The sequence below is a fragment of the Andrena cerasifolii genome, chromosome 3, assembly GCF_050908995.1.
Source record: "Andrena cerasifolii isolate SP2316 chromosome 3, iyAndCera1_principal, whole genome shotgun sequence".
Classification (NCBI taxonomy): Eukaryota; Metazoa; Arthropoda; class Insecta; order Hymenoptera; family Andrenidae; genus Andrena; species Andrena cerasifolii.
This window is the reverse complement of record NC_135120.1, coordinates 14,097,813-14,107,794: the sequence shown is the minus strand read 5'-3', so window position 1 is coordinate 14,107,794 and position 9,982 is coordinate 14,097,813. Positions and strand designations below refer to the sequence as shown.

Below are 9,982 nucleotides of genomic sequence, written 5' to 3'. Positions count from 1 at the left end.
ACACGCGGGCGGAAAATTGGCAGCGTGCGATGGAAGGGCACTCGATCAGGAGAGATCAGATTGTCCAAGAGAGGCGAGATAGCTGATACGGGGCGAGCTCGATCGAACGTGAGTGATTTGATTAAATTACGCCGGGATCGGGTGCGAAGTGTATCGTGACCTACTTTTCCGCCGCACTTCGGTGTTTCCAGTTAGGTTTATTTGCCTGGCGGGCCCAGGCTTCGCTGCATAAAACTATGAGTCTGCGTTGCGCGTCCGAAGAGCCGCCGTCACCGTTGGAATAAGTCCGAGGAGCCCTGACGCGGCGCGAGGAGGGAACGGAAGGTTTGATCCTGGATAACGAATGTGCCAACCGTGCTGCACGGGAGCGTAACGTATGTACATAAATCCGTGCCCGAAGCGGCGGGCTCGGACTACATTTCTCATCCCGCGGCATTATTCGAAGCGAAGTAATGTTACATTTCACAGAACAACGCCGATACCGTTCTCGGACATAACAGCTACAGAACGATGGAGCGTGCAGCACGAACCGTGTGCTTCAGCATCTACATTTTAATCTTCCTGCCCGATAGGAAAGGAATCACGGCGTTGTTACCTGCTCATTGAGAAATCATATTCAACCACCGCGATTCTTCGTCACCAATCAGATTTACAGTAACACCGCACCTAACCCAGAATCATAACTTGATCTACCATCTACTACCCAGAGGGACAACAGTTTGAACGCAACAAGGGTGTCTTATTAAAAAAAATTATTAAAAGTAACGATACAGTCCTTAGATTAAATTCAGCATGGACAAGTGCAGAGGCAAGTTACCCTCGCGTTTCGTCTACTACATTTCTCTCGAAACACAAAGGGGAAACGCTATTTCGAGGGAGGTTTATTACGTCTGCTTAATAATCCGCGCGAAGCTTAATTAGAAGTACGTGCTAAATTTACATTCTTCGTTACAAAAACATTCAGTCTCAGCGTTACAACGTCACTAAAGTGGCCGGCGCAATTGAGCACCGAGCATTAGAAGGAGAGACGCGGATTCAGTGAAAGGCATTCAATCGTTCCAGTTTCAAAATGACTCCGGTCAGCTCTTCGTCGGTTATGTGCTCCTGGAGGGACAGGATAAGTCCGGCGAACAGAAACTTGTCGACGATCTCTCCCCTCAGTCTTTCCCCGGCTACCTCTGGATATTCCGATCTAACGGCGTCGACGTACACCGTGAGGATCTCCTGCAGCTCCGACGGCCCGCTCCCCTCCTCTATATTATACAGTAGAATGGGTCCTAGATCGACAGCCGGCGAGCAGTACCTCATTGTTTGCCAGTCGATCACCTTCGCCTCGATCGGTTTACCGTTCTGGTATTTGAACAGCAGATTATCGTGTGAAAAATGACCGTGACATATGGTGGAGACCTCGTCGACCATCGAGGCCATGGCCTTCACGATCTCTATCGGGCTCTCGTTCAACTTTTTCTTCGCGCTCTCGGTGAACCTTGAATCTGGCATTGATTCGAGCACGTCCATCATCCTGCAATCAATCAATTCGAGGATTTACACTCCGTTTCCTTTTCGCCGATAAACGCGACCGTCCGGGGACTGTTAAACACGCGAGCGATACCTACTCGTCGAACGATTACGGTGCCGGGCGTGCGCAGCGGCGACGTAATTGCTTACAGATTTTATAACCGATTGGCAATCCCGTCAGATCTGTTGATACACGAAGCCCCGATCGATTTCGGAAACGGTTCGCCTCGGTTGCGCATCGATTATTCCAGCCGCGTGGAAGCCGAGACGCGAGTTACCGGCATTGGCATCGATAACGTCGACGTTACTGGCACACTGAATGTCGCGCCGTGACGAAGTCGTAACGCGTGTTCAACTACCCCGTGGCCGTCGCGACTCTCTGGAGCTCATTAAATTTTGTAACGTTAATCCAGCAGCCCGTAAGGTTAATTCAACCCCGACATCGGGCATCCGGCGGCACGCTGGGTTGCTGTTTATTCAACCCTTCGGTGGAATTACTAACCAGAGTTAGTGATACTTAAGTGGAATCAGGAAGATTCCGGGTGATGCATCTCCTCTTCTGTTATCCTTCGTGTAATCGCTTGGCCGCGATCTCCAGCGATTTCGGGTCGCCCGGAACGCTCCGTGGGACTCCTGATAGTCGAGATTCGATGTCTAACAAGTTAAGGGAATCTCGATTGTTTATCTACAGAACACCGCGAAACAGACTCTCGGAACTCGGTTTCCGGGTACACGGGATCGGTTGATCCGATTGATTAATTGATAAGTTGGCCCCCACGAATTACCAGATCGTCCGGATCCGAACGCGGAATACTTTTGCACGCGATTTGTGGCAGGGCGGGTCTGGATTTTGCGTAGGAGAGATAAGACAAATGACTCGCTTGATAATAGGTGACTTTACGAAATTTCTGAAAGTACAGGTGATTAAGGATCATTCATTTTTTTACGACACTTGATCCCTCCTACAAGGTTGCTAGAGACTGCGTAGCGATCGTGCGGACAATAAAATTCCGCGTCGGGTACTGGCAATAAATCTCGCGTTCTCAAGTTGCACGGGAACCGTCATCGAGTCGAGAATCGCTTGCCATGAAATCGAAGGAGGACGAATTACCTGGACGATCTACTCTCGTAACGTCTCATCGATTCCTCGGTAAGGATAGTCTCCAATAGTTTCGCCTCGAACTCCCTGAAGATTTCGGGTTCCGTTGCCTTCAGCCTTAGCCCCCTGCCGTGGAACTTTCCCAGAACTTGCACGCACAATTTCAAGTGGTCCTCGTCCAGTTCGCCATCCACCGGGGCGTAACCGGCCTCCTGTAGGTCCTCCAGAACAACCACTGCCCTGCCGTAGCGTCCCAAGTCGGCCAAGTAACACCTCGGGGTCAGGTCCGAACCATACTTGAGCGTCATCTTCGTGTAGAACATCTCTTCGTTCTGGTACGCGTCGAAGGCCGTTCTCGAGCGTTCCGCTTCTTGAGGCAGAAGCTTCACGAACAGGGGGAAGCTGCAGGCTTCTCCAGAGAAGCTGACGACAGCCTGCACGCGGTAGATTTCGCTGGTGCGGCTGAGCTCATCGAGGCGAGCGGTGGCTGACTCGAATTCCACGAACTCCCTGGAGGTCGGCTCGCAGAAGCAGCGGGCGTGCACCATCTCTGGGATCAGTTCTAGCTCGATGAAATCGTCACCCTGCTGGCGAGCCTCCTCGGACTCCATCGTCTGTGCCCTCTAGACAACTTAGCGCGGATGTAGGATCGTAAACGGCACCGAACAGCGGCGGAAAGGCACGAGCTGCTTCGATTGCCACTTACTTGCGCGATGGACTGCTGGACACTGATGTCAGGAACGGTGTGTCGAGAGTGGTGGCACGCACTGTCCGACTTTTGGCTATCGCGTCCCGTTAGGCAGATACCAGTCGAGGACTGATAACGTTCCTCGGACGTTGTTGATGACGTCGTGCTCTTCGATCGAGCGATTCAAATACTCGTGACGATTGCTCCTCGACACGTTGCTTCCTGGCGAAGGAACGCTGAACAACTGAACAATTGAACCCTGCTCCGGCGGGGATTACGAGCGCAACGAACACTTTGCGGCGCGCTCGATTGCCTCAGAAGCTGCTCTCGTAATTTCGAACACGTTCAGCAGCAACGATGATTCACCGGTAAAGTGAGAATCACTCTGATCAGCTTTGGGAGAGATTCACAAGTGTCTCGAATGGTACAGCCCCGTCCACGGACGCGTGTCGAAATGCCCACGATAGCGCGGCTTTTATCGCGAACCTCTAGACGCTGGTGCACGCGTTGCGACGACCCGATCGCAAGTAACGGGCAAGAATTATTGCGGGGAATCATCATCGCATGCCGGCTCCCCTCGCAGATAACGACTCTCTTATCTTCTAGTCGGGTTACGAGCGAGTTTATACACCGACAATGGTCTCTGACAGTCGGAAATGGTCGTCGACACCGCGGCGAGCCAAGTTATGTCGGATGACTAGCCTTCTGCTAGCTTGTAATCACCGACAGGTCTGATAAGTATTGTCTGATACCTGCTTCCAAAACGTGTTACTCGTCATCGTGTTTGCGCCTCATTCCTACTTTCGTAATCGTGTCTTTTTCTCGGTAAGTGTGTACTCCGGTGTAGGTGCACAAGAAACGATTAGTCGAACTTGTTTGACACAATCGGTCGGGGAAAAGAGTGTTCGGTAATTGAAACGGGAAGGTTCTACTAGTGCTTAGATATTGTCACCGAAATACATTATACAGGAGTACAGAGATGCAACAATGGAACGGGGTTCCGTTCCGCCCGGCCAATAAACGGGTAAACGAGTACAATTACCCGAGCGAATTAAGTGTAACGAAACGAGCGCAGGTCTTGCGCAGCCGGTTGTTTCGTTTAATTAATTAAGTAAATCACTGGCTCGTGATCGATGCCCGAGAACTCCGCGCGAAGATAGAAAATTAGATAATGACTGTAGCAAGCGAAGGCGCAGCAATTATAATAATAAGGGGCGCCTCTAGGGTGCGACTCGTTGAGCTTCATGGGGACATCGCGGCGCAAAGCTGCTCCGAAAAGGTCCCCGTCCTCGTTCCGACGTTGTTGAGCACGCTGGCGAAGTGATTTGAACACCCGAGATGGGCTAGGCGGGTTTGAAAATTATTCAGAATTAAGTCGGTTGGCGCTATTAATTGCGTGGACCAGTCATAATTCTTTCATGGTTCCTGTAATTGTAATTTTAATTCGAAGGAAATATTTCTTTATTTATGGAAGGGCAAGTAGTATCGAAATGGTGTCCGGTTATCGGTTGCCACGCAATAACACTTTAATTTGCCTGGGATAATAGAATCCGTTGCTCCAATTACGCTCGCAGCCCGTCTCCCATCGTTTACTCTACAGTTTCTAGCGAAACGTTTTGCAAGCGCCGCTCGCAACTAGTTGAACCACTATTTCACCCGTATCGCTACAACTTCAGGCCCCCGACCAGGTGGAATTAACCAACAGGTCCACCCAACCCCGTAAAGCAATCCCGAATCCGGCAATCCCCTCAGGCTCCCCTAATTCAAAATTTCAAGTGACAGAACCGCGCGCAGATTACCGCGGTACCTTTACAGAGAAAGGAACGTTACACACGCGAAACAGCCGCGAGCATCCTCGCGCAGCATCCTGAAAAAGACGAGCCCTGGACTAACCTGTCGCATCGATGATTAGTTTACCCTGCAGCGCGCCCCTTGTGTCGGAGAACGCGCCGATGCAAACCAGTCATAACAATTTCCCAGCGTTCCAACAGCCTCAAATGGTCACCCAACAAATGCCAGCTTCCGCTGTTTATCCAGGATCCCTGCAAGGTATTGACGCGCTATGCAAAGTTATTAAGGATGTCGGCGAGTAACGATAGCCAAGGGAGAAAGGAACAGCGCAGGTTATACAGTATTGTATTTTCCATCGAAGAATCATGACTCGAATCAACAGCGGAACAAGTTAAGACTCTCTTGTTCCTTTCTACTTTTACCACCCTCTCGACCTTGCACCCTTCGCCCTCAAGCAGCCTATGCACTTTCGCGCGCAGACACCCGCAAACAGCCGTTCTATCAGCTTCACCAGCCAGACGCATTCGTGTCGAACAACCAGTGCCTGCCTGGAAGAAACCCTTGCCAGCCAATGTTCCATACCACCAGCAACATTCCACCTGCGGGGCACACGCAGCCAGGCTACCCACCCCTGTCCCAAAACGTCTTCGACCAGATTCGCGGCTACGTGAGCAACGCTACGCCGATATTTATCCTGCCTAGCAGCTGTCCTCAGTCTGGGACTCAACATCAGCAACCGGTGGGTACGTTGAGCCAAGGAGGTGTGCCTCAGCCGACAGGACAATCGACAGCCTTCAATTACCCACCGTCAGTCTACTGCCCGCCACCCTCCTTCTACCCCTATCCAATCCCTCTTCCCGTTTACGAGCCGTCAGCTGGCCAAGCCTGTAGCAAAGGCAGGCTCTCGAGCTGCGGATGTTGCCAAAGGAAACACGGTTGTGGAGAGGTCAGCATCCATCCGTGGAGTAGTTGCTGTTGCAGCGTCAACTTGGAAGAGCATCGCTGCACAGCGACCGCCGACGACACCATTTGCTCGCAACGGAATTGCCCAGCCTCCATAAGCTTGCAAGCCCTCGCCTCGCAGTTCCTCTCCCTGCCTGGGATTATATCCTGCGCGGCCACCCGCCTGATCCTGAGGAAGGTGCCGGGCTCGAACATAACCAGCACCATGGAGGACACGATGAACAAAGCGCAGAGGTCCATCAGCGTGCTCACCAAGGACCAGCTGCTCGCAGAGTCGAGGAACGCTCAGCAATTGACCGCGCTGATCAACCTCCAAATGACCACCAATGTGCCGGCCAACATCATCCCGCTGCTCACGTTGCTGCAGCTCAAAGTGAACGTGCTCAAGGCGCAGGTCGAGGCCTTGATAAACAAGAAGGTGATGGAGTGCCAGGGATACGGCTTCGAGGTGAGATTCCGTCTCTTGGGACCTCCCACTTTGGATCCAGTGCCCCCGCTTTCGGTAGCTCTACTGCCGTATTATTCCTCCTCGTCGTTTCTATGCTCCTCGTACGCCAAAAGAACCCCGCTCACTCGTCCCAGCTCGCGCGCCACTTCGCTGCAAAGTCATCGCTGCTTTTTGCCCGCGTGCCTCGCGCGTAGGCCACCGTGCAGCCAGAAACACAATTAAGATAACAACTTTCTATCGGGTCGAGGGTCCCTCCGCGTCGCTGGAACCGCTGCTCCTCGCGCCGAGTAAATTCTCCAGCGAACGCCGCGCCGGGCATGCCTGAATTACTATCAAAACACGCTCTTAGCTCCGACCCAGGGCGAGGGAGCGTCGTTTACGCGGGGTCCTTCATTTACATTCCTTTCGCGGCGCGAGACGCGCTGAGCTACGTGGAAATTTCCAGGTAGAGAGCAGCGGGCCCATAGATCCGGCTGTGCTCGCCCTGAAGACGAACGCCGAGCTGCGACAGCTGTTAGCCGCCCTCAGGCAGAAGGAGTGCGACGAGAGGCTGAACGTCAACTTCTCGCCCTACGTTTCGCAGCGGGTGATCGCGGAGTCGCGTCTGAAGAACGTTCAGGCGAAGATCTGTCAGGTGGAGGCAGAATTCGACAACAGGAGGACTGCCTGCTACCCCACGCCGACCATTACCTCGCGAATTATCCAGCAGTTCGCGGAATCTCGCTGCACCTTCGGCTACGCGCAGACATGGCTGTTCGACACCGACGGGCCAGAGAACGCACTCCACTCTCCAGATCCCTTCGAACCAGGTCCGCGCAATCCTAGGAGGCTGTACCTGAAGCCTCGCGTGCCTGAACCGATCGCGGCGCAGCAGCAGGACCAAAGCAGGGCGACCAGCACGTCCGAGGATGGCCCGTCCGCGTCCAAGGATAAGGGAACTGGCGAAGAAGGCAACGAACTCTCCAAGGAACGATCCGTGGAACGAAAGTCCAGCACGGATACCTGCAGCTGTGACAAAAGCTCGTCGGAGGATAGTCTCGATGAGGATAAAAAAAAACTTCGACTACAAATCGACCGAACGGAAGACGCGAGGATATCTAGCGCGGCTAAGTTGAGAGATGTCTCCCTGTTGAAACTGGCGCCGAATATTGACACTGTGGTCGCTGCGAAACAGGATCGATTCCAGCTCGATCCGATCGTTGATTCTGATCCTGCGGGCACAAGGGATGATACTTGGAGAAGATCGATGGAAATTCGAGAGGCTCTTGGGGAAGATGATACGATCAAAGCGGTAAAATCCAATGAAAGAAAAGAGGATTCCGTGGAGGAGAAGGAGATGAAGAGAGAACAGGAAGAAAATGACAGCCCGATGGAAGCTGGCAAAGTAGCAGGTTCAAGCGGCATACCACTGGGGAAAGTGAAAGTCGAGCCTTCGAAAGGCGTGACATTCGTAGGCGAGAAGAAAATCGACCTCGACCTTGATACTCTGAAACAGTCCGAAATGGCGTCAAAGGAGCAAGCGCGGTCGAAAAGCGTGGAGAAGTTGAAGACCATGGAGACTCGCGAAGCTGGTGGCTCCTCGAGTATTCGGACTACGATTAAGGAATCTAAAACTGAGTCTTCGGACAGCGGTGAGACGCAGGGACAAAAGACGATCTCCGAGGACGCTCCCAAAGGAAGCGAAAGTGAAGAAATGGTCAAGGATTCGCCGTATTCTGGTTCGCGCAGAAGCTTCTGTGGAGTTCGATTGAAGCCAGCGGCGGGAAGCGACGCGAATAGAAGCGGCTCCGGTTCGAATGGGGTGAACCAGATTAACCCCGAGATCGATGAATCGCGGCGAGGAGATGATAAGAGGGGAAACGTGCAGATCGTTTCAATGGTGGCCGGTATAGAATATGACAGGCGTTTTGGCGATTTCGGTAGATGGATGGTAATAAACGAGCATAGCAATGAAAAGGGAAAGGATCGATACAGAGGAACCTCTGCGAGGAACACTTCGGTGGATACCATGGGGGAAGACGGGACTGAAGAGAACCATACGTGTATACCTTCGGACGAAGTGAATTCACCCGTGAAGAAAATGTTTGGTGGGAGTCATCTTGGTAAGTTATAACGTTGAAACGAGGGGTAGTTATACTTGGGTTGGAAGGAGGGGTAGTTTAGTTGTGAGAGCTTTTAATGTTCTCAGATCTGTTATAATATGTAGCTGCATTCGAGAGTATACAGCTTCTCGGTTTATTGCAATAATATACTGACATTAAGAATGCGACGCAGGCGAGAAAGCAGTGGACGGTATCAGACATTTCCCACCCCTAAAGTACGCGACACCGAGCAGAAGAGCAACGACGACCGACATCTCGAAGAATGTGTTCCACGAGAAAGAAATTGAATCGAGTTCCTCGAGGATCGTTTGCGATAGGGGCACATCTTATCGCTGTGACACGATAACGGGGAATGGCATTGTTTACGCGATTTGTTCTATGATTGAAAGCCAGCTCGATACCGTCGGCTCGTTGCTGGGCAGTATGCCGAATTTACAAAACGTTTTGCCACACCTGTACCCCGACAAGCTATGGAGCAGTAATAAAGACGTTTCATCATCAAACAAAGAAACACTTCCGCCGGAGGATGATTGGACTCTGCTTCCTGGGAACAGCGACGATGATGATCGACATAGTCTCGGTGTAAATTGCATCTCTGCGAGGGAACAACGTAGCGCCGCGCGTACAATTAAGCACTCGATAATAGTGGACAAAGAAAGAAAGAATTACGTGTTAATTGGAGGATCGATAAGCGGTCAGTTGCGAGTGCTATCCAAGAACGGCTTTGAGCGACCGTATCGAGCTCGCAGAAGCTTGATAATAAGAAGTAGATTGAAAGATCGTGAAAAGCCCGAGCGCAAGCTCGCGTATCCAATTAAGGTTCCGAAACGATCCAAAAGGAGCAAATTATTCGCTTCCCGGGCAACGAAGGGCGCACAGAAGGAATTGAGATCCAGCAGGAAATCTTATCGTCTATTTAAAGGATCGAGGGACGTAGAAAGGTCAGAAACTGTTATTCGAAGCGATGAAACGATAGATAATTTAATCGATACACAAGAGTACAGACTACTCGGGGCAGTATCTCAAAACGCAACTCTGAAACGAGGCAACGAAAGCATCGATAGTTCGAATTGCAGCGTGGTTACCGGCGAGTGCTCGTTGCCGGAAAGCGAGCAAGTAACGGGCACGCAGGACTATTTTACAGTACAAGAAGGAACGAGCGTGTAATCGAACGAGCGTCACGATTTCATTAGCATTGGGGATTAAGCGGAGGTAAATCATGACGCAAGAGCAGCAGACGAGTTTTTACAATTGTCACTCTTCAGATTGCGCGGTATGAAATTCTCCCGGAAGTGACTCCCCTTATTTTATTTTTTTTCAATCCCATTCCTTTCGAACATCGCGCGAATGCTTTGCCTAATCGCTGGCTCGTC

At 51.7% G+C, this 9,982-nt stretch overlaps 2 protein-coding genes across 2 annotated transcripts; one reads left to right on the top strand and one right to left on the bottom strand.

Annotated features, from left to right (window-relative positions):
• Positions 1-680: 680 nt before the first annotated feature.
• On the bottom strand, positions 681-3,860 carry LOC143367448 (uncharacterized). The gene is made up of 2 exons (XM_076809263.1): positions 2,630-3,860; positions 681-1,522 (listed from the first exon to the last, which is right to left on the bottom strand). Exons 1-2 carry the CDS (start codon positions 3,226-3,228, stop codon positions 1,036-1,038), a joined length of 1,086 nt encoding a protein of 361 aa, XP_076665378.1. The 5' UTR covers positions 3,229-3,860; the 3' UTR covers positions 681-1,035.
• Positions 3,861-5,209: 1,349 nt separating this feature from the next.
• LOC143367278 (uncharacterized) lies at positions 5,210-9,867 on the top strand. Its single transcript, XM_076808914.1, has 4 exons — positions 5,210-5,354; positions 5,576-6,507; positions 6,953-8,609; positions 8,782-9,867. Exons 1-4 carry the CDS (start codon positions 5,210-5,212, stop codon positions 9,774-9,776), a joined length of 3,729 nt encoding a protein of 1,242 aa, XP_076665029.1. The 3' UTR covers positions 9,777-9,867.
• Positions 9,868-9,982: the final 115 nt, after the last annotated feature.